General features: G+C 36.1%; 1 protein-coding gene across 2 annotated transcripts in view; it reads left to right on the top strand.

The window, feature by feature from the left end:
* The window catches only part of LOC138703447 (transcription factor Ken), a 416,618-nt gene extending 403,490 nt beyond the window's left edge, over window positions 1-13,128 (top strand). For both annotated transcript variants that reach the window (XM_069831309.1, XM_069831310.1), the window contains one exon: window positions 8,220-13,128. In XM_069831309.1, coding sequence (XP_069687410.1) covers window positions 8,439-10,457 — 2,019 coding nt within the window. In that variant the 5' untranslated portion in view covers window positions 8,220-8,438 and the 3' untranslated portion in view covers window positions 10,458-13,128. The remainder of the gene's footprint in view (window positions 1-8,219) is intronic.
* Window positions 13,129-26,549: the final 13,421 nt, after the last annotated feature.

Raw genomic sequence — 26,549 nt, 5'->3', positions numbered from 1 at the left:
CCTTTGGAAAAAGAACTGAGGAAGAGACTAGGGGAATGCTTTGTGTGGAGTATGAGATTGTATGGGACAGAAACATGGACATTACGACGAAGTAAAGAGAAAAGACTGCAAAACTTTTAAATGTGTGCTTATATGAAGAAAAACGGCGCACGTGAAATTGACAGAAGGAATAATAAATGAAGCTGTGCTAGAAAGAGTGACTGAAGGAAGAATAATGCTGAAACTGGTCAGGAAGACGAAAAAAATTAACTGGGTCACTAGATACGAAGGAACTGCCTACTGAAAGACTGGAGAGGATGGTGGAAGGGAAAAAAATCCGGAGCAGAAGAAGATATCAGATGATAGAGAACATTAAGATACCTTGATCATATGCGGAGACTAAGATGGAGGTAAAGGAAGATTGGAAAACGCTGCGTTTGCAGTGAAGAGCCTGTCCTTGGGCAGAAAATAATGAATTAATGAATAGGTCTACATAATCATCATAGTGTAATGTACAGTCTTAGAAAGAATTGATGGCGCGACTCTTGATATAGAAAGTTTTTACCGTACTACTTAATTACGCTAAATTCTATTCCCTGGCACTTGTTCTAGCTACTTTGGAACGACATACAACGAAACAACGAATGTTATTATCTCAACTATACCTGGTAAGGTTTAACTTGTCTCAGTAGCAATAAAACCAAGTCCCTTCAAATGAGGGTGGAGATTATAGGAGGGTTGTAAATTTTCAGGATTCCTTTCAAAACCTTGTTATTGTACAGGCTGCTGGAACTCAGTTTCTTGAAAGACAAGCTCAGTGGCGGAACTACACATTATGAAGAGAGATATTTTGTTATTTTATTTTGTGCTACAGAATGTATCAACTAGTCCCTTCCGCCACTGGTTGGATGGACGGCATCGCTCCACTCCTCCATTGCCATAACAATGCAGACGAAGTAAGACATATCTCCTGTCTCTCTCTTTTCACAGTGAGACAAGATACATCACACAGACTTTAGTAGTTCACTTGTGAAGCTGATCGCTCGTCCTTTGGTCATGCGCAATGCCTCCTTTCTGGGACTGAAAATATCTATGCGCCATCAATTATTTCCAAGATTGTACATACACCTCCCGGCAGCATTGAAGACGACAAAATTATCTGCAGTTTTGGTAAATTACTTCCAAAGGAGACTATTGAAATCGAAGTATAGTATGCGACAAAACAAACAATGCCGTCATTTCCCATAGCCTAACTATGCTCCTGGAACACAACTATGGTCCACGATACAACCATTCAAATTTTGTACTCTATAACGTAGTATCTCGTTTATCTATATTTTTGCTGTTCTGTAGTTTGAAGTGAAGTCACTCCAGCTATCTACGAACGGTTTATGTTATTTCTACAATTTTCTTTGAATGGTTGTATCGTGGACCATAGTTATGGGAAATGACAGTACTGAAATTTTCGCTCATCTACTGTCCATGTTTCCCCAGCAACCAAGCATTTATTTATTTTATATGATATTTTGAAATACTGTATATTCATTTTTTGGTTAGTACTGCAATTATGGTTCTCATAACAGAGGAGAAGGTGTTCATCGTCGATCATTATTTCCGGTCATACGGAGTGGGGCGTCAGAATGGGCCGAGCTTGCCTCACGTTAAAGAGCAGTACCAGGAGCGATTTGACAATGCTGCACCAAATAACACAATAACGTTAGCTGTCGTCGAAAAGTTCCGTTCAGTCTTATGTCACCTTGCATGTTATAATGACATCTCGATTTACAGAATATGTTTGCAACTTCAGTACTCCGTTTGACCAAAAATAATGCTCGACGATAAACATGTTCTCCTCTGTTGTGAGAGCATAATTGCAGCACTAACCCCGACATTGAATATACAATATGTCAGACTGTCATATAAAATAAATAAATAGTTGGTTGGTATGGAAACAGAGACAGCAGATGAGCAATAATTTCAGTATTGTTTGTTTTGTCGCGTACTATATTTACCGTTGTGAAAATAACCGATCTCGGCCAGATACTATCAAATTTGTTGTCAAACATGTTTTCATCAAATAATATACTGTAATTTCTGTTGCCATTGAAATTCTACTATTGATTCATTATCAAGTACAGTTACTTTATCTTGTTGCAGTACTCTCTGCACTATGGTAGGTTAAATAAATAATTAAACAGTGACATCTGCTGGAGGAAGGATTTATGGTATCACTTGTCTGTGGAAATATTTTAAGACGCTTGTTTTGCCTCCTCCAGTCCACTGAATTTTGTTCCTTTATTTGAATTGCGATATACTAATGTATTTAATACATTATTTGTCAAGATAAAATCCAAAAGCTTTCATTTACTATGTGTTCAGTGTTACATGACCGCTGAGCGCTATTGTCGCCACTGTCGATACAAGACATCGTAGACGATTAGCCTACGGATCGCGGAGCATTGAGGAAACCAAGGCATTCGCGTTGGGTAATGACGCACTCTGCTGGTTCGTGGAATCAACACCGGTCAATTTAAAAAGGACGGGTAGTAACATTTCACCGACCTTCACAAGCCACCGAATAATGCAATTGAAATTACAAACTTATTTAGTATTACGAAGGTCTCCAAAGAGAACTAAGTTCTATCCCATATCTACAAGGCAAAACTGATGTGTGACAATCATTCTTCTTCATCATCCTAATCATTATAATTTTCTTCAACTTCATCATCATCATCTTCATCTTCTTTTGCTTCGACTTCTTCATCATCATCTTTCTCATTGCTATCTTCATCATCGTAATTTTCTTCATCATTATCATCTTCTTCTTTCTCATTGTCATCATCACCTTCAACATCATCATTTTCTGTTATTTCCTTAGTGTCATCTTAGAGATTCTCAATAGTATCTGTATTTTAAAATGGTTACTACAATATAGAACCATCTACTATTTGCTATAAATATGAAGACATGGTAATTATATGATTATTCTGCTAACAGGGCAAAAAAACAACACACACTTTCAAACTAGGATACCAATTAGGTGTGACAGTTACCGCTCGGCTAAGATTAATGTTGTAGGCTATACAATTAAGTCCATTTGTATATACGTTCCATGGCCTAGCTAATGTAACATTTAAAAGTGCTTGTAATATCTACCACGAACCTACTCGTAATATTTCTAACAGTATTACGTTAAATCTAAATGCCCAAATATATTTTCAAATTTGTCTAAGCAATCGTTTTCCATCAGTTTATCTCTATTAAATTAGTTGATACATGTCAGAGACATGTACAAATTGTAACTAGCTTCTGTTTAATTGGGAAATGTTCCCCCTTTCTTTTTTATTGTTCATGCTTTTAGACGCACGTTATTCATTAATTAAAAGCAAACGTCAAAGCACAACAGTTGAGTGTAAAACTTAATTTCAACAACACGTTTGTTCACGAATGAAGTGTAATCTAAATTTATAACCTCTTCTCTCGTTTAAAAAATTTCAAAGTGTATGTATACTGTTACAAAGATAAGGCTTCTAGGATTACCCAAGTGCCCAGAATTAAGTAAAGATTGTATTTTTTAACAAAGGAAAACAAAAACTGAAAGTCGTGAATAGATGGAAAAAGACACGTAATTCCGTCAAAACCTGTCCAGGATCGGTAATTAAAACACAACTCTTATGGAATTATAAGCGATCCAACAAGAATGCTTTTCAACTTGCTCGTATACAAGTACATGAAGCACTGCAATTTTCATATCGGGTTCTCTTGGTTTATAATTCATTCAGCGGTGAATTCTAGTTAAAACGCAAATCAATTCTGTTGTTAGGAAGGCGGCACTCTGCGACTTGTATACAAACAAGATTCGACAAGTACAGATAACTTAGCTATGTCCCATCGCACGTGACTGTAATCAACTAACATTACTTCTAATTAGTTTCCTTTTTAAACACGGCTACATTCACGTGAATCCAGATCGGATAGATGCGAATACCAACTCTTGAAACCCAATTACCCAATGCACAAGCAAAGCAGTACTTGTATTCCAGGTATTAAATGTCACAAATTATCCGACAATGTTCCTTGTCAAAATACACCCGATCCTTGTAAGACGAAAGAGACTGGTGGTCTGAAACAAACGTCCATATAATTGAATCTGTCAAAACATGATGAAATAGTTGTTCAGAACTGTGCATTAATCAATACTTCCACAACGCTTTTCTCCGCTTAAAATTTTCTGTTAATTTAGTCCCAGTCCATTCGATGTAACAAGTTTTCAGCGGGTTCAGATACAGGCCTATTGAAGTGACTACCGATGCCGTGGTAGGGAAACGTAGACCGTGACCACCTAGTCAATAGTTTACAAATTAAACAATGGTCAAATAAATTCATGTAATCAAGTCAACTTCAATTACTTAGTCTACATTTAACAAAGAGGGAAGATGATGCAAAACTTTGTTTTATTTACATTTTTATTTGATTTATCTTTTCCTCTTCCTGCTTCATATAGGCCTAACCATCTTCTACATCATCTTCTTTATCATCTTATTATTCTTTATCATCTTCGTCTTCACCATCATCATCATCATCATCATCTTCATAATCTTTTTCTTGTTCTTCACTATCTTCTTCCTTATCGTCATCTTTATCATCGTCATCTTCTTTATCATCATCTTCATCATACTCATCTTCTTTTTCGTCCTCATTGTAGTCTTATTCTTCATCATCGTCTTCTTCTCCATCGTCGTCTTTTTTCTTCATCATCGTTTTCTTCATTGCCATCTTCTTCATCATCGTCAGCTTCGTCATAATCTTCATCAGTTTCTTCATCAAATTCTTTATTATCAACATAATCATTTTTGTTTTATAATTTTAATTTGTACTCACTAGCTAGCTAGTTAAATGAATAAATAAATCATCATAATCATCTTCACCATCGTCATTGTCATCTTCTTCATCGACATAATCTTTATCATAGTCATATTTTTCTCCTTCTTCATCATCATCATCATATTCTTCTTCGTCATTTTGTTCTTTCTGACAGTCATCATCTTCATATCTTCATCTTCATCACCATCATCGTAACCTTCTTCATCGTTGTCACCTTCTTCATCATCGTCATCTTCTTCATCATCAACTTGTTCTTCCTCATTGTCATCATCTTCATCGTGTTTATCGTCATCTTCATCGTTATCTTCTTCATCATCATCTTCCATCATCATCTATTACATCTTCATCATCAACATTGACTCCATCTTTTCATCATCTTCCATCATCATCTATTACATCTTCTTCATCATCAACATTTACTCCATCTTCTTCATCATCATCTCTATTATCATCATCTTCTTCTTTAGCTTTTCACTTCTCTTTCTTCATATCTCTCTCTTGTTTTCTCCTCACCTCAGATCCCCTTTCCTCTTTATTGGCTTTCCTTCTCCACCTCCTTCTCTTTTTTCCTCTATTCTTCTTCTTCGCCTCTTTCTGTTTGTCCTTTTCATTACATCATCATAATATTTCTTTCAACATCTTTTCATCACAGTTTCCATAATCACCACTTCCGTCTGCACAATCATGATAATTTTTTTCATACTCACTAGCACATCTTTCTATTACCGTTAACTATATATCACACGTAATACCATGAGAGAATGTGAGAATATTAGCACAATATTAAATTATTATCTTGTTAGTAATAAATACATAATCAGTTCAAAGCTAATAATATTATTTCATTAAGAACTTTGAATAACATACATAATATAAGACCAAGAAGATAATAATATATTACTTTTTTGTTTATAAAATAGAGTTTAGCACTAAAATTAGTTTTAACAGCAACCATTATGGTCGTATTTGTAATTCCGATTTCCTTACACATAAAGTATGTCGGGCTGATAATAAAATTCTTACCGCATGTGCAAACAAGTTAATACAGGATTAAACAGGGGCAGTTCCGAGTCTGTTTATGGAGTAGACCAGCTAATTAGCTGATTGAAATACAACAAATGAAAGTGGTCTTAACAGAGCAGTTTCACGTAACGGAACATCCCTCTGACTAATATCCAGCTGAAGTTTTATATTTCCTCATTACGTAACTTTTACGATATTCCTGCCTGACGCATTACTTAGTACTTACAGCGCGAATGTGCGAAGTGTGCTCTCTGGTAGCTATAACTATGACCACGTGACTGTCCGCTAACCAACGAAAAAGTGTTACGGAAAGGAAACACAATACTCTAGTCAAAATGGTATTAAATTTAAAATACGTAAGTAAGTAATTCACTTCAGGACTTTTTCTCATTAAATTTATAATCCGCTAATTAGTTAGATATTAATCCGTAATTATGTGTAAGAGTTTTACAGTAACTTATTCACATTACAAGTCAATGAACGAGATACAACAATAAATTATTGAAAAACATTCTCATAAAGTCTGATCATTATAAATGCCATTTTAAGCAGGAAAAAAGAAAGAAAGAGAGAAAGAAAGAGGAAAATAGAAATCGACAAAGAAAAAAAAAAAGAAAATGAAATCCCTAAAAACTAAAAAAACAGTGTAGAGTCTTTTTCCTAAGTAAAATAAATCTCTATTATCCTTGGTAATGAAGTACCTAGGTGAAGTGAACAGTTAATCGAAAAAATCGGATAATCCGTACTATAAAATATGTTCATAAACTAACTGCATAATACAGTTTCGTCATTTCCTCCTTGGTCTTTTCTTTTAACACGCTAGGTTGTGGATCATAAGTTTACTTATTTAAGTCTAGTTTTCAACGACGGGTTTTTAATGCCCAAGGAAACTCTTAAGGCGGCTGTCTGTAGAAAGACAAAAATAGTAGAGGTCTCATGTTGTAGATTTACAAATAGAATGCACTTGATATTTTGTTTTCCTTTAAATCACGCATAGTTGTGATTCCTATCTCGTATTGAGTTGAGACAGTTTCTCATTTCTCATTTCTCATTGCACTTTTTTCGTAGCAAACACGTTTTCTTTTGACACCCGTGGAAGACATTTTGCATATAAGCTAGATAATACTACCACTCGAAAAGTAGATCATACTGCGTAAGGGTAAAGATTTGTAAAAAACACTCTGTAGAAAAAAATTTCGTACTAATATAATGTAAAGTACCCATAACGAAAGTATCGAGGACGCAATTATTGTTGTTGTTATTATTATTATTATTATTATTATTATTATTATTATTATTATTATTATTATTTAATACATGTCTACGGCCCAATTCAAAAGGGAAACAACTAAAATTTAAAAATTTTGCGAAACCTGCATTTTAAAGTTTCATGTTGATATGAAAAATCAAATAATCCTTGAAATTACTCCAAATTCTGTTAACTGTGTTTTATGTAATTATATTAAAATTAGAGTGTGTTAACTGGATTTTTCACAGCAACATGAAGCATTATAATTCAGGTTTCTCAAAACTTTAAATTCCGATATGTTTCCCTTTTGAACTTGGCGGTCGATATATCAAGATTATTATTTCCAAAAATATTATTTCTAAGATTGCAGCACGAACAGCTTTTAGAATTGAAGTCTTTATTTACAAAAATGTATCCACAAATAATCGTATAAAACCAATAATTTTATTTCAAATTTGTTTTACCGGGAAAGTAGCTCCTTTTTTTTTTTCCTTTTATTGTGCCATTTTCATTTTAATATGTGTGTTCTTTTAGAAAGTAATTGGATTTAATCATAGGTGGGGGGGAACCTACAAAGGAGGACTTGTTTTGGGTACAAAGCACGTCCGGTCAGAAGACCCGTGTATTGGATTTTAGAAAAAATATGATACTATAAAATTTGTATGTATAATATTACTCAATAAATCTGTCAATAATATTACATTCTTTCATCTCGAAAAGGAAGCAAAAACGAGCAAATTTATATTAAACGTTTTTAAATATTTTTAAATACATAAATATTCAATCTGTTCCAGCTTCAAATTTTCACATATCTCCTTGTGGGCCTTCCTACAACTCGTTAGTCCATAGAATGGTAGTCCAATACCAGCTTATGAATGTATCGTCTATCATATTTCGAAATACTGGATGCAATTATTTCTGTGTCTGGTCAGTTTACAACACTTGTCGGTATGCCAACATTTAATTATGATTAGCAGTTGTAGGAATCTGCAATGTCAACTGAATTGTAACTCTGACTGTAATATTGTACCCTCTTTATTAATAATAAGCGTGTCATACTAACACCTATTTCTTTTTGTTTCAGGAAAATCCGTGATGAAAACGAAGCGCCAAAGATACTCCAAAATCTACGAATCGGGCCCACCTACTTCAGGTGTAGTATCGTCGAGAGAAACTTCGACAGAAGTGCAACATGTTCGAGTTTAAGTGAACTGGTAGTGACGTTTCAAGTGTAAAACATTATCCTTTGAAAGCAGAAATTGTTATTGTACAACACAGAGAATCTGCCCATTATATCGTGATAATGGATATAACCGAAGCCTTCAGAGGCGAAGACATTTCTAAAACGGATTTCTTTGATTTCGTCGTTACTCCAGATGTGGCAGAACAACAGTCAATCAATTTCAACCGCACTCTGAAATCCATGGGCATCTTCATAGAGAGTGCCGGTGCTAACAATAATAATAACAACGAACCAGGAACAACGACTTATCAAGACGTGAAGGAAGCCAACAACAACCATCTTATGATGACGACCACAACGGCGCCATCTAGCCTACCAGCATCGGACCACGGCATCGGCAACTTTGGCGATCACTCCTTCTGGTCAACCTCGTCTTGCGACAAGGAGACCGTGAGACTGGAGACGGCCATACTGGAGGACTTGAACAAATTCTGTTGGAATCAAGATTCCTCAGAAGCCCCGTCGACGAACACGAATGGAGGACCATGTCATAAAGTAAGCCTCACCAACACTACCCACAATAACACTGACGGTGCAATATACACACTCACTGTTCTAAACGGAGGTGATCACAACGCCACATGGTATCGTGCTCCAGAAGCACCGCCAAGCCTGAAGGAAGATGAAGAAAACCATCAACAATCATTGTCTTCTCCTCATAACATGGACTGCCAACAAATAAGTTCTCATAATAACCAACAGAACCATTCCTCAGCTCTTGATCTCGATTCTATCCTAAGTATTATCCCTAACCAGCCTTCAACCACAACCACACCCACGTCAAACGGGCACCAGTTCCAACAAAATGGTTACCATCAAACGCATCCGCATCCATCTAACCACTTGCACCAACCTAACGATTCCACTGCCACCTTAAGTCCACATCATCACACAATCAACCAGGACGGCCTCGTTAAGTCTGAACAACAATATGCGTATGAAGAGAGTGGATATGCCAGCAAAGACTGCATCAACCACATTGTGGATGGACCCTCAATTATCCAGCAAGAAGGCGGTAGCGGCGACTCCAACGCCGGTTTCAACAACAATAATAATGACTGGAAACTCGCCAATAACAACACAAACAGTACGGCTGACTCGTTACTACGGAGTGCACTCCAGGGCAAGAGCTTCCTCAGCCGGTACAACGGAACGAGTCCGAAGAACGGTAAAGCCATGGAAGGACACATCGAGCTGAGAAGGGTGCTTTCTACTCCGCCAAATGGGGCAAAGACCTCTATGGAGCATTCTCCTGTTTTCATCACGGGAGACATCGCAGATGAATGCAGCGGCGGGGAACCAAAACAGTCGCCGCTGATGACAGTGACGATGGAAGGGAATGCAGTCGTTATGTTCGACGGCGGAGGCGGCAGCAGAGGACTGGGGCTTTCGGAATCGGATAATCCTTCCTCGGCGCACAGTATGGACGACATTCTGCTGTCCCAACTGGACGCCGCGTCATATCCCGAAGACTATGAGAAGCTGAAACGAATCGCCAACGAGGTTGCGGAGTCTGTGAATCAATACTGCAGTATGGACCAAAGCAGTCTTGGCAGTCCTTCCCCGCACACACCATCAGGAATATATATCTCGGCACATCTAGCATCTGCAGATAGCCTCGTACCAAATTCCATCCTGTCCTCAACCCATCATCATCACCACCATCACCATCATGCAAGTCTCTCACCCATCCTCACTTCACAGTCCACTAGTAAGCCCAATGGAGGGAAGAAGTATGGCAAAAAACAACCTGGAAATGGTTCAAATGGAGGTAACAAGAGTGCACATGGCAGCCATCAGCTCCAGAGTAATGGAGTGCGAAAAGAGAGATCGCTGCACTACTGTAACATCTGCAGCAAAGGCTTCAAGGATAAGTACTCCGTAAATGTGCACATCCGTACCCACACGGGGGAGAAACCATTTGCTTGTTCTCTATGTGGCAAGAGCTTCCGACAGAAGGCCCATCTAGCAAAGCATTACCAGACCCACATGGCGCAGAAAAATGCTGCTGCCAATAGCAACGGCGTGGCCAAGCCAGGAACTAATAAGGGTCGCTACAACAACCCGAAGCCTTCGTGATTTCATCAGCTCCAGGCTGCTGATAATATACGCTGATATTTTTAATATAATCATTAGATATATTGGTGCAAAGATTAATGGCTTAACCCAGGGAATCTGACCATTAGTAATAATGACAGAGGACAATTATGGGGATTCAGGAGTTGTAATTTCAAAAAGTGACGTGATTTAACATTGGTTACGCAAAGACTTTCTATAGTATTACTATTTTAAAATAATGCATTTAATTGTTTTTAAGTAGCCTATGTTCTGAGGAAGTAGTAACCAAACTGAGCCTTAATTATTACAAGGATTTCACCATTTGCTATGAACGATTATGATGCTATAGATTAGTATCTACAATTATGTACTTAAGAATACGGATATGTTCATAGTAATAAAAATCAATTTTGAGGCTTGAATTAAGTTGTGGTAAAGCAAACTATATCGCTGAATGCAGATAATCGCGTGCATGTATGTTCATGGAAAATTAATATCATATTCGGACCTGTTTGATGTGAAATATGATGTCGAATTCTGATTTATTTTTCAGTACAACAATCGCATAAGACAATTAGTACAAAATCATTATGTTCATCTTGTAATATCCATGCATTACTATGTAGTATTTTCGACACAAATAAAGAGAGGCTACGACCATTTTGCTGGTGTATGAACAAGTCTTCTCCGTATTGCTGATTTACAGGATAAAGAAAGCTCTTAATTTCTTTAAGCAAAAGGCATTCTAATGATATCGATTACTATGAAGGGAGAAGAAAGTTCATCCTACTATGTATTCATGATGTCATTTCCTAGAAACATACTATTATCATTTTAAGATCTTACTCACTGCCATCGAATTGTGTATTTTAAATCTGGCAGGCAATGACAGATGTAAACTGTAAATAAAAATCAGTTGTTTTCATGTATAAGAAAACGCAACTGTTCTTTATTACATTAACAACTATAATGTAATAATTGAACGCACACATCCATTGTCTAAATAATATTCCATGTTACAAGAAATATTGACGGAAACAAGTTTAGCGTACTATCCAAATAAATATATGAGAATGTAGTACAACAATGAAAGTAAGGACTATATCGTACTTGCGAGACAATAATGTCAGTACAAATAGTGGAAATCTGTAACAAATGTAATTTTGTTGCTCCCAATGCACAATTTTGAATTCTCATATGATTGTTATTTCTCAATTTTGGAGAGTTATAACCAAATATCAGCTTCTGATATTTTCTGATGATGAAAAAGTATATTTCAACCACAATCTTAACTTGGGAGGTCAACATTCTGTCCCCAGAACAGTTAAAGACAACATCCGTGGATAATTGAACACACACAGTCCACAATTTTAACTTAAAATAAACCGAATGTAGAACTCCAATACTTATTCTTATACAAATTTTTATTATATCTGTATTTTGAAAATAATAACAAATGAAAGTGATTAAGACTGAAAAACTAATAATATATTGGCTCTGTCAAATTATTTTGTGTCATGAGCTGTTTGTCATAAGAGTAATAATCTCATTCCAAGTGCTACCAACGTAAGCATTTTACTACAGTCTAGTATATACAGTCACGAAGCTCAATACGTAGAGAATATGCATCCATAGATAGTTGCTAACCACTAGGATCGCTACTATCACCTCATTACAGGCAATGCGAAATAGTATCGGCACTGTCTATTGTCCGTAGTACCCTCACAACTGAAGGTTCGTGACTTCGTGACTGTATATACTAGACTGTGATTTTACATTAAATTCAGTAATAAATTGTGAAATTTACCATATTGTAAATAAAATGATTTAAACTTACCACACACCAGCTAACCTACAACTGAGAATAGATTAATGAGCACAGAAAACAATATTGTGACTGTTATATAATGTATTCACTTAATAGGCATAACTAAAGAATCTCAAGATTGTATTATATTATATAACTGTATTATTCACCAGATATAAAAAGAAATTGTTCCTATGCTTCGTTGTAAATTTATATTTTTATGCGCTGTGATTTACTACTTACCAGACAATGAATCTTTCAAAGTAATATATACCATAATTTTATTATTACCATAAATGTTGTGTTCTTATAAATTCTATTTTGGTTTGGATAAAACAATATACAATACAACGATCTTGCCTTCCTTAGATATTGTTAGCATGTACTATTAATACATAGCTAAGCACTAGTTGAGAAAATGTAAGCCGTCCTATTACATGTTATTTAATGTTATATGCATATACATTTATATAAAGAACTGCCCTCCTCCCATTTTCAAATACTCAACAAGGTTATAAGAAGGTGGTATCTTTGTAGACATGAAGAGAAAACCTACTCATAGACCAAGCGTCTTCTCAGGTCCAAATTTATTACCAAGTGGATTGAGAAGTACAGGCCAAACTGAGTTGCCAACAAGTATTCCATTAATTTTAATGCTAATACAGGTGTTGATATTGTATGCACTATTTTTGAGACAAGAAAAATATATAAAATATTTTTATTTATGTATGTTTTGTTAAAATGTATTAGAATTAGGTCATGAGATTTTATTATCATTTTTATTTACTGTAGTATTCAGAAAAGATATATTGTAATATATTATAACTGACTGAAATATTACATTAATATACAGATTTGGTTTTTATTGGATAAAAAAGTTTTGCATCTCAAATATCTTCCATAACCTCATTCATTTCCTTAACCACTTCTCAGACGTTCCTATTTGTAATTTGAGGGTTATATTGGTCGGCGGGAAAAGGCAGACAAGTAAAAAATAATTTTTCAGGAGATACTTCTTTTTGTAATTTGCTCTTACCTGAATACAAGCATAATAATGAAATTCTATATTGGTCAAAGTAAGACCCTTTTCAATTTAACATACAAGAAATTTTATTATTTCAAAAATAATCCTTGACTTATGTGATTAGGTATAAAAGAAAAATCCACTTTTTTACTTATGTACCTTTTCCCATCGACCAAAGAATGCAATTAGGATTGGCAAGCTGAACACACTGTTTTGACCAACGAACGAATGTAGTTATTTTAACTAGTTAAATGTATTTTTTCATGAAAACTTTTCAATTAAAACACTTAAAGAAAATATTACACTGTTCCGTCGATATAGGAGAAAGCCAATTTTTATCTACACGCGGAGCAAGTCCTCTGCAATTGGCAAACATCATGTTTAGGTAGAGCATGAAAGTCTAGGAATATTATGGACAGTAAAGCATCGATCATACGCAAATGGGTATTTGAGAGTTGTTAATGTATTATAAAAAGTGAATCTGATACAACGTTAAAGCAAATTAATTTTATTTCCTAGAATACATCTATCTATAAAATGCAATAATAAGTAGACTTCGTGGAATTGCCACGAGAATCGCAAGGTTTACTTCGCACGCGGTATAGACTGTATGAGGAGTGGGCGTGCAAAGGATGGAGTATGCCTCTGATGTAAACACTGAGCAGTATACTGCGGTTACAATAAAACCTGTATCCTGCATTCAAGAAATATAATGAATGATCATTGAAGTAGGAAATGTATAAACATGTAAATACACTATTATTTTATAGTGAGATATATTAACTCTTAAAATTTAATGTAAGATACTCACATCATCCTTGAATATGTGCATTGCAGTGAAGAGTTACGTACATTTTGAGCGACTGCAAAGTAATCTGCTCCGATGGTCACTTAAACAGTTTTTATTTTGGGAAAATGTACGTTCAAAATGTACACGATGTAATACATACATATTTGAAGAACGAAAAGTCACTAATTTTTAGTACACCAACTTCAGATGTCCTGTCGTGACCTGATGGTACATTATTTATAATACGAAGTTGTGAATAGGCAGAATTTTTAGAAATAATGTTTCTCAACTTTCATTTCAGTTTTTCTCAAATTAGTGAATTGTTATTTTGGATAACGGTTTGTGATACTTTATCCACTATATTAAGAGCTTCTGAGAGTTGTAGTTTAGACGATTCTAACAGGATGATGCTTTTGGACACGATTTTAAAATTAGAATCAATGAACAGAATATCTTCCAATAGCTGTTCGGAAGGCAATGATTTTACAGCTGCAACAGCGGAACTGTCTGTGCTATCCAATGTATCAATTACCTCCATTATTTTGCCGTAATGTTCTGTATAATAATTAACAGCATCCAACCACATTCCCAACGGGTCAAGACTGGCTGCGGGAGTAAGGATTTTCCAGGGGCAATTATTTGGAACAGCAACACTCTCATTGTAGTATGTTTGATTGAATTCTTTTCTGCACTGAACAAATGTTAAGCTTTGACTATTCCAACCACAGTAATGCAAAAACAAGTGCTTACATAGGTGTATATTAGCTGTAGCTGCTCTATCTATTGGACCGGTCACAAGTCAACATGCACTGCTTATATGGGTACTACGAGACAGGCGGTCGCTCACCTCCTCTGTACTACCGTACATCGGCAACCTGATTGCATGATGCGTGTGGCAATTCAACAAAGTCTAATAATAAGTAAAGAAGTAAATAAGTAAAGAAGTAAATCAATAAGTAAATACAGAAGCAAATAAAGAGGTAAATAAAGAAATGTTACCTTAAACTCTCCAGCAATATGGTTAATATTTCGCTGATTTCAAGGCGTTGAATAATATTTACTTTTTCAGAAATACTCAGACGTGAATATGTTTCTGACCTGGTGCCTTACCGGTATGCGGGGGCTTAGATTCTCGTCATAACAACAGATTACGCTGTACTGTTTTGCTACTTTCTTTAGACACAAACGTATTCTATTAAATAGGCGGAGAAATGTATCCTTAAATTGGCTCATATAAGTACTGATTACAGGTCAAAACTGCTAAAATAAATAGCATCTTAATTTCATCATGTTGAGTGCAGTAACTTCGGAATTTAGCGTGTCTTAATATAGCAATGGCAAAGGTACACTTGTACATATTTTAGCGTCACTTAACGCAGCAAGGGAGGAGATACAAGTGGGTAAGATACGTATCTCAATTTTTTGTCGTAACATTACACTTTTCTCTTTCTTGTGGTGAAATAATTTCTTAGGTATATCTAACAGTGTCCGAGATATGCCCTTCAACTTTCTTCACTGCCACTTAGTGTCCCTTTAAATTTATTCCCTGTCGCTTTTTTCCGAAACATTAAATTTTACTATTGTGTTCTCTAATAACTAAACATTCTTTTTCGATATTTTAATGAAATTATCCATGCTTGTGTGTTTTCACATTTTAACAGTAGCATAATTGTTGCTTGTCTTTAAAAAGTAACATGGGTTATGAAAATGTAAATGCATTATATAAAAATTGAAAAAAAAAAAAACTCTTTTCCCAAGACATGAGTATAAAATTTAAGTTGTTACAAACATCTATCTATATATAATTTGAACTGGTTATGGAAATTACGGGAAAACGGCTGAACGGATTTTAATGAGTGACCCCTCATTTTGAAGTTTGGCATCCAAAAAGTTTCAGAAAAATAGTATTTTTTAGTGAAATGTCAAATTTCCTACATAATTTTCCTATTTTTCAAAATCCATCTTTCGTCAGTTTTGAGAACTAATTGCATTTCAGAATAAAACAAAACATACACTACAATAAACAATAGGCTATTACACGAAGGCTATGATCTGCAGGATTGCTGACATATTTAGAGTTCAAATTCAATTGGTTATTAAAAACTTCAAGACTTGCTAAAAATAATTTACAGGTCTGATTCTGCGGTGTGTAATTTGCTGAGTACAGCTGAATATTGGATATTAAAATCTACAATACTTGAAGTGGTTTGATGACATAATTACCATTAGAAATAAAATATTATTATAGTTAATGCCATGATGTAACTGTTTTTCATTAATTATACGTATTAATGCTATATTGATTATATGAAAGTGAAACGTTTTGGGATTATATAAGTAGATGTAGAGAATATCTTAAATTAGATCTTCATTTCTATAATTTACTGAGTGGCGGCTATTGTTACTTGCGTTTTCGCGTTGAAACTCAAGAAGTGAACCGTGGATAGGTTAGAGAAACATATTTGGCATAAAAAACATTCAGAGGGAGTATATTTCATTATTATGGAAGCATACAACTTTCAAAATGTCTGGTATTCTTTATTGAAAATAAATCTGAAAAATTTTTATTTGAATGTCTAATGAACTTAGTTTGGAGCATTTGCTACACAAGCCATTAGTTTTAATATATTCTTGGTGCACAGTAGATATAGCAAATACATAACACAAGAGAATGTTTGTAACTCCAACATGAAACAAAGAAATACAACCCAAACACAAGATAGCAATAAGTACATCACACTAAAATCACGAAAATAAATGTGAACTTGTATTTCAATCAGAATATTATAATACAACTTTGCGAACGGGACACAAGAGACACTACGAAAACATCTCAAAACACAACCAAAACAATCAAATACAACATTACAGTTGTTTAGAAATTAACATGAAATAGTTGCAACGACTGTTACATACGATGATACCTTAAGTATCGGTATTATGGATAGGCCTACGGTAAAGGTTGGTAATATTGAGATATTAATAATATTATGATAGTACTTTTTGAGAATTTTTTACAATTTTACTGAGCGAGAGAAGGACCGGTTTTGTGCAGAAATTTGTCCACGAACATTCCCTTAAAACCTTAATGCAAAAAACCGATCTTCCTCTTGCAATGTAAAATTGTAAAACATTCTCAAAAAGAACTATCATAATATTATTAGTATCAAATATTACCAACTTTCACCCTATTAGTGAACTAGTAAAAGATCAAGAAAGGAGTAGTAACAACTGTCTAGTGCAGGCATGTCAGAAATCAGACACTGAAAGTGCAGTGTATGTGCGCGGAACGCCGGTCTGTGCAGATTGCGTCATTCACGTGTTGCTCTTACCAGTTCTTAGCGGGAGGGATGTACAAGAATCTATTCTGAGCTTCTAGTGTTCAATTAAATTGACATTTGGACGTTATAAACATACTTAGCAGAAGGACAAAAACACAATTATTGCCAGTGTCTATATTTGACAATAATTATAACACAAGAAACAATAGACTTACTCAATTACAATTCACAAAGCAGTCGTTTGTAAAGAATCATTTATTTACATGATTTGCATACAGTATTTGAAGAAAACATAAATATTGCAGTAATTTCGAAACAACAAAAAACGAACACAGTATTTCATTTTACGTAGTAGGTACTGATTATTTCAAAGTAATGCTCTTTCGTTGTTCCTCAAGCATTATTGGGACCACTGGTGCACAAATGTTAAAGAAAATATTTTACTCCCAATTACATGCAATAGGACATTGTGAAGCTTTGACACTGGAATCATTTTCTTGCCGCATATTAATATAAATTCACATTATTATTAATAAATTGGATAAATTAAGTTTGAATTTAAATTTATACATATATAGTTTATTTGGAAAACGTTGAGAGCAAGTATCAGCAAGTTGGGAGCTTTACTGAATTGAGTTAAAAGAGTACTTCACAAGCTGTGAAGCGAGGACATTTTCTTTATGTCAGGTTTAAAGATTTATTAACGTAAGTATATTAAGATAATATAGTAACGTGAGATGGAAAATTCACCATTATGTATTATTTTTCTAGAAAATTTTTCCGCCTTACAAATAGTTGTTTTCTTCCTTCCCTTACAACCTCAAGACCCTCACAGGTATTCTTCACTCAATATTCTCATCATTTATCAGCTTATCATATAAAATTTGTAAGTCGTCTAACCATTGATGGCTGTGTCGTCTAACCATTGATGGCATTGAGACTCCAAAACAACATCATTGTTATATTTGTCTTGCCATGAGAGTACTAAATAAGAAATAAGAGCTGGCGAATATCATATTTTGAGAACTTTACTAATCTGATTTAAATTCTCACATCACTATTACGTCCACATGATATGATGAAAGCCTTTCACTTTAAAATAATTACTGTTGGCTGAGGAAAACATCATAACAGTTATGTTATAAGATTCGTGATTTCTCTTCTTCGTTACATCTGTGGACTCCTCACTTTATTTTTCATAACGCATTCACAATCACAACTCAATGAGCACACGCGTACTGATCTGTGTTACTGAAACCAAAGCTGTTTTGCTATTGCAGGTAATGTACAGCCCTGTCGCGTTCCCCTCCAAGCCGATTCACCCCCTCTAGGTAGGGGAATAGGAACTGCACATCGCACAGAGACAAGTGCACAATGTGCAGGGTTTTGACATGCCTGGTCTAGTGGTAGTGGTAGTATAGTAGGAATTGTCTAGTGGTATTCAATCATTTTAATATCAACGCATCATGGTAACGAAGATGTAAATAGTTGGAATTATTGATGTTGCATAGAAGTTATTATAGCAAATAGTGAACTGAATAACGAATCGATTACAGAAGTGAACTGGTATACACAGTAAGGTATTGTGAACTACTGAATAAATAATGAATAGCAAAAGAAAAGTAGGATAAGTATTAAATATACGATAGACTAAGCAGTAAGAGGGGAGATAACTAGTTGGAATAGGGTAGTTTTAATAAAGTATACTGCAAAGAAGTATTATTTGTAATGATTGTTAATGGTAGCACAGTATATGTGAAAATGTGAGGTCCACCATTATATGTAAGAAATTCTGTGACGAAATATATCATATCATACAAAAGGATTTCATAGCACTAATGGGGCGGTGAAGGAACGAGAATGGAAGAAGATGTAAATACTTCGAGAAGACATGCAACCCGCAGCATAGCAACTTTGTCTACCACTCGTTATTTCGTTACAGCCCAGCCCAAATAGCGAATATCGGCGCCATTTGTAAGAGAATGAGCTACGACTTGATCTGCTGTAACGACGCACAATACATATCCCCAACTGGTAGGTATATTTCCTTTTCCATGATCGAATTCATCAGAGATGTTGAAATCAAGCACTTTTTTTATCAAAGTATCTTAACTCAAATGCAATGCATACATTTTATCTTTCCACGCTGGCATGGCAGAAATAGAGTTGAAGTGACAGTGCACACCGCATCTGCCCATACACGGCCCGCACTGAGCTCTCGGTTGTGAGTCTAGAATAGGCTACGCGAAATAAGCCGTAGAACGGAAAGGTTTTACAGTTTTAAATTGTGAAAGTGCTAAGAAAATGCTTATCTTTCCAAAGATGATGTCGAAAGTGTGGAAAGATAAAATGTATGCATTGTAGTTTTCTTCCTGTGGCAGTTTAGCGAGTGCGTTAATCGCCTCCGCATTCATTCAAAATTCTTACACTTACAGTTGTTACGAATACAGATTTGTTTTAAATGGTTAAAAATTGAAACTGGAAATAACGATCAAAGAATTTGTTATTCTTACATCATAACATATTCCGCTTCTTACATTTACTTAGTACGTCTACTTAAAATTGCAAGAATACTTTTATAATTTGAATGAGTGATAATAATAATAATAATAATAATAATAATAATAATAATAATAATAATAATAATAATAATAACAGTTTATTTTACCTGGCAGAGTTGAAGCCATACGGCCTTCTCTAACACTCAACCAGGAGTAAAACTGCGATACAAAAACCACTATAGGTTTACATAATACAGCGCGCGCGCGCACACACACACACACACACACACACACACACATACATACATACATACATACATACACAAAATTGAAGTAGATAATCATAATGCAATATAAACAACAAGTCAGTAGAAATCAGACATAATATAATATAATATATTGAAAGAAAGGAAAATGCGTAATAAAATATGAACAGTAAGTCAAAATAAATTAAACATACATAAAAATATATGAGACAATAATAATAATAATAATAATAATAATAATAACAATAATAATAACAATACCTACTTACTTACTTACTTACTTACTGGCTTTTAAGGAAACCGGGGGTTCATTGCCGTCCTCACATAAGCCCGCCATCGGTCCCTATCCTGGGCAAGATTAATCCATTCTCTATCATAATATCCCACCTCCCTCAAATCCATTTTAATATTATCTTCCCATCTACGTCTCGGCCTCTCCAAAGGTCTTTTTTCCCTCCGGCCTCCCAACTAACACTCTATATGCATTTCTGGATTCGTCCATACGTGCTACATGCCCTGCCCATCTCAAACGTCTGGATTTAATGTTCCTAATTATGTCAGGTGAATAATACAATGCGTGCAGTTCTGTGTTCTGTAACTTTCTCCATTCTCCTGTAACTTCATCCCTCTTAGCCCCAAACATTTTCCTAAGCACCTTATTCTTAAACACCCTTAATCTCTGTTCCTCTCGCAAAGTGAGAGTCCGAGTTTCACAACCATACAGAACAAACGGTAATATAACTGTTTTATAAATTCTAACTTTCAGATTTTTCGACAGCAGACTGGATGATAAAAGTTTCTCAACCGAATAATAACAGGCATAATAATAATAATGATAATAATAATAATAATAATAATAATAATAATAATAATAATGATAATGATAATAAAGTAGTAAAGTACAAAGTATACAATGAACACAATATTTATTACGTAGAAACAACAAGGAAAATTATGATTATAGGCTAAGTAGCTCAAGTTATCACATGACAGACATAGCCTACCATTATCGGGAAATAATACTACTAGGTTCAAAAAGTTCCCGGAATTTTACTACCATTTTTCGTATTAATATATAACAAGGGATATTATACATTTGTTTTGTTGGTAACATTCATGATGTCATTTCCTTAAAGTTTGCTGATAAAGGCAATTATTGGTTTTGAGTTGTAGGCAATTGTTTATCATAGTGTTTTGTTTGTTCGTCGCATTTTGTAATTATGTCCACAGAGCAAAGTACAAACATCAAGTTCTGTGTTTTGCTGGGGACATGATCAGTATGGCTGATGAAGATGGTGATTTCTTAAACAAAATGAAACTGGTGCTACTTGTACGACCCAGTCCCTAAACGACAGTCATCTGAGTGGAAATCGAAAACATCTCCTCGGAAGCAAAAATTTCCTAGGGACACTTCCAAAGGCAAAGTTATTTTAAATGTTATGTTTTATTTAACGACGCTCGCAACTGCAGAGGTTATATCAGCATCGCCGGATGTGCCGGAATTTTGTCCCGCAGGAGTTCTTTCACATGCCAGTAAATCTACTGACATGAGCCTGTCGCATTTAAGCACACTTAAAGCAAAGTTATGTTGGAAGTTTTCTTCGACTCTCAGGGTCTCATGCACCATGAGTTCATTCCAGAAGGTCGTACTGTAACGAAAGAATTGTACGTAGAAACCCTCCGTCGCCTCTGGGATGCAGTGAGAAGGAAACGTCCAGAAAAGTGGGTAGAAAACAACTGGTTCCTTATGCATGACAATGCACCTGCTCATCGCGCAATAATTGTACAGAATTTTCTTGCCAGGCACAACATAACTGCTTTGGATCACCCACCATACTCTCCTGATCTCTCACCACCTGATTACTTTGTTTCCCCGTCTGAAAAGTCATCTGAAAGGACGGAGATTCAATGCTGAAGAGGTTATCGCAAACGCGACGAGAGCACTAAGACGGGTTTCACAAAATGGCTTCCAGGCCTGCTTCCAGGAACTCTACACGCGTTGGCAAAAGTGTGTTGTTGCGGAAGGCAACTATTTTGAAGGGAATGCTGTAGAATAGTGTTTAAGGTACGTTGTTTCTATGATGCTAGCAAATTCCGGGAACTTTTTGAACCTAGTATGTATAATGAAACAAAAACAGATAAAATAGGATAAATATCACTAGAATATAAAAAATATAGTGAATACGTGGAAACAGCAACGCAACACTTCTCGTAACAGTAAGTTAGTTTGGTAACTCGTCATCATTTTCTAACTTGGATTTAAAAAGTTTCAAGGTTCGGCAGCCCTTGACATCAGGTGGCAGAGAGTTCCAGTGACGAGCAGTAGCAACAGTGAAGGATGAGGAATACAGAGATGATGTGCTGAGTGGAATTTCTAGCGTGTTACCGCTTTGTGATCGAGTATTAATATTATGGTAGCGAGAGAGAGTATGGAAACGGGCAAATAAATAAGAGAGGGATGAAGTGTACATAATTCGATATAAGAGAGAAAGTGAGTGTAGATCCCTTCTCTCATGTAACCTAAGCCATGATAACTTCCCGAGGTGAGATATGACCATAGTATCGAACGTTACAAATGAAGCGGACGCACGCGCTATGAACACGCTGTAGTTTCTGGGAGGAATCCATCCTGATATCACTGAACAAAAAGTCGCACTAGTCGAAGTGAGGTAGAATGAGTGTCTGTACCAGCGTCTGTTTTAATTTAGATGGATAACGGTACAATCTTCTTAGTGACTCGAGAATAGAGAATAGCTTGTTACATGTAGGTTTATATTTAATATGTGGTGTATGTGTGAACTGAAGATTATTCAGAAGAGATTTTGATTGAAATTTTTCCATTGTTGATTAAAAATGTCACATGGATGTAGCCATTTCTAACGACCCCAACGATAAGTCGCTAAATCTAGGGCATTTTGAATTAGTCTCGGCGACAAATTTTGTAAAACACGATTAGTGACTTTTCTGCTGATTTTTATATTCTTTCACTTTTTCCTCTCTTTTAACTTAAAATATTCAACTGAAGTCATGCACTTCTTAGTTTTAGAAGAGGAGCGGGTGCAAGACTGAGTAGTATAATGATTCATATGTGAAAGCCTGATCTCATATTTGTGATCAGTGATCAGGAGTGAAAGATGCTCACGAGTTAGGTCTCTCTCTCAATGCTACTGCTCCAACACCCATAACGGGGGCAACTTTGACACGTGACGAGTCGCGAACTCCAGCTGATGTAATCTTGGTTCTTCCCCGCAACACGGAGACCCGAGGCAAACGAGTTTTGGAATTTTGTGCCGACAGTTCGTGTGAAGCAAATGAGACTGTAGTTTTTGCTGGTTTTAATATATTTTAATATATATTTAAAAAGTGTTAGATTTCACAAAAAAAATTGTGGTCAAACGCTTAGATGAAAATTTCCACACTTACAATTTTTCAGAAAATGTAGTGTCAATGATTGGATCAAGTGCAGTGTATTCACAACTAGCTGTTCCCACACCTTCCACCTCAAATCACACCCGTCAACAATACAACCAGACTCTGCAAAAGAGTGTGACGACGGGGAAATCATATGTTTCTTATAATTATTTAGTGATATTTATTATTAATTTTTAGCGACAGTTCTGGGGATATTTTAACAAACTTTGGAGAGATTTAGCTACTTTCTGTTGAAAAGTTAGCGAGATTGTAGGGCGATATGTTGGCAACAGTGTCCAACAAGCAAGAAACCTCTTTCCTTCAATTAAGTTTTTTTTTCCCCCAGTCTCTCTTGGCTAGTCTTTTTGAGGACCAGGACCAAACACTTAGACTTGTTTTGGTTCTTTGTGCGCCTTAGGGTATATATTGAAGATTACCCACAAGTCCGATAAACAGTCAACGACAATATTCTTAGAATATATATATTTTCTTTCTTTGAAAAGAGTTTGCAAAAAATAACTTATACACTTCCGTCCTAAAACCGAAATTATTAATTAATGTTAGTTGTGGATAATTATTAATAAAAGATTTGTATAGTCTTGGGCCAAATTTAAACCTATGCCTCAAACCAGATTCGGTATTACACTTACGTTCACTTAGTGGGAGGGAGAGAGATGACGTATCTTCTTGTAGAATGAGCATAATAACTTAACGAGAACTTGATTTTGTTTTTGTGCTAATAGTTTATATACGTAATTCTTTTTACTGCCCAAAACTTTGTAGTCTTTATATATGAGATTACTATGACGTACAGAAGTACATATGATATTTCCGTGCAAGAATTCTGCGTTACCATATGATGAAGGATGGATACAACAGAGAGAAAAATTCTCTCAGACACCGGGACTCGAACCCGGGTTTTGAGTTCTACGTGCTGACGCTTTAACCACTAAGCCACAGAGGATTCCAGCTCCGATGCCGAATCCAATCCCCTCAGTTTAAATTCTATATCTCAATTTTCCCTTTGGTGGCCTACCCTCATGTACTGTGTTATAGTATATGTGACAGTGGCACAATGTCCAACGCACTATGTACAGAGGTGCACTCATTACGAGTGACTAAGTGGCCGGGATTCGACGGGATGAGCGCCGTCTTAAATCACGAAGGACCGTATTCATAGACATTTTTAGCGCGGGTTTCGGTGGATGACCAGCGTTTTTCGTATTCATAGGATAGGATATGATTTGAATTCCGTACAGGTAACCAGTGGATAGCCGAGTCTAGCTTAGTACGCTCGTAGCGCGTGCTGCGAAATGTCTATGAATAGCACCCTAAGTGATTACTTACGTATGTCATATTAGTGAAAGACCTGCTCTTGGGCAGAAAACTATGAATGAATATTTTGGTATATTATAAGAAGCCTATGTTCCTATTTAAGAATTTTATACATAGGCATAGCTTGTTATTTGAACAATTTCCGAAATGTAAAGTTATTTTGAAATTATCTGCTCTTGGTAGAAGTCCGTTTTATTTGAAGAAACAACTTTCTTGAATAATTTTGAGGGAAAAATTATTCAAATCAACTTTACAGGGAGTTATACCTGAAAGCTTGATTTGCATAATACACGTCACTGTTCGTTAACAGAAAACCACAATTTCAGTCATACAGAGTTAGTGTGCACTCATTGTTGGTTGCTTGACGGTTGTCAGCCCACTTTGTGGTCTCTGGATATAGAGCAGGGCTGGGCATCGGGAGCGGAACCAGACTCTAAACGGGGACGCTTAATATTCATCCGTTACTGCACCAACGCTGCACGGTGCTCGGCGGGGAAGAAAGGGGATGAAGAGAAATCATATGGCTCCCCGTGAGAGAGTAGAATCCGTTCCTGCTGCCCAGCCCTGGTATAGAGGGAATAATTGGATCGGTTGGATCGGTGTCTGATAGAGTTCCCGGGTAGCTCAGTTATTAGAGCGTTGGTACGTAGGTAAAGCGTTCTGGGTGAACCCCACACTAGTCCATTATTGTCCGTTGCAGAACTGAACCAGAGATACTGTTCTCTTGTTGCACTCCAAAGCATGGTACGTATCACACTGTTACACAATACACATCTACACTCATGGCCGGGCTGATGGAAGAACTTCCTGGTACATATTCGGTGGTGGAATCCATGAATCGCAATCTTGTTACAATGTGTCTGAGTTCGTACTCTGCTCACATCCATTCTCTGTTTAGCATGGCATCCGTGTTGTAGAAACTGTTGCTGATAGACTCTCTCTTCCTTCTCAGTTCCCGTAGTAGTTCTTCGCATGCTGGTGTGGATGGCAAGAGCAATTGTAGTCTGAGGTCTTCTACCAGGAAAGTTTATCTTGCCAGTACGTAAGCGTAACGTGATAAAGCGAATTTTCAGACCCCTAGCACCCTCTTCAAGAACCTAGGCTTCAAACACTCGAGGTCACGTAGCTGTTTGCAGGATAAGTACTCCCATATGACCTCTAGTCCATATGTTAGTCTAGTGCGGGTACAACTTTGACCCGAAAAAGTTTCATTGCTGACTCTATTGACATTTTTTGTAGTTGCCTGATGTCGTTTATACTTCTGAGCGCGGCTGCTAGTCTCTCCTGCAGATGGATCGTGAATGCTGTCCCGGTGACTTGCAGAGTGATTCCCAGATATCTGAACTGCCGCTTCGGCGTTAGCATTTGTCCGCCGCAGACGATGTAGTCATCCTCGCTCAGCCGTCCTCCTCTTCTGAATACCATTAGTTCTGTTTTTAGGACGTTCAACATCATTTCGTTCTCCTCTGCCCATTGTTTGATGAGATCTGTTCCTTTCTGCAGGTCTGTTATGCTATCCGCCGCTAGTGCCATATCATCTGCATATACGTACACTGAGAGGTTCTGCACTTCTTCCTTTAACTTGTTGGCGATAGCATGCGTCAGTATATTGAAGAGTGTCGGACTCAGAGGGTCCCCTTGGGGAATTCCAATTGTTTGGCTGATCCACTCCGATTGGGTGATTCCATCGTGGATCTG

The sequence above is a fragment of the Periplaneta americana genome, chromosome 7 (genome assembly GCF_040183065.1).
Source record: "Periplaneta americana isolate PAMFEO1 chromosome 7, P.americana_PAMFEO1_priV1, whole genome shotgun sequence".
Taxonomy (NCBI): Eukaryota; Metazoa; Arthropoda; class Insecta; order Blattodea; family Blattidae; genus Periplaneta; species Periplaneta americana.
Note: the sequence above shows the minus strand (reverse complement) of the source record. Positions and strands in the feature narration are given on the sequence as shown.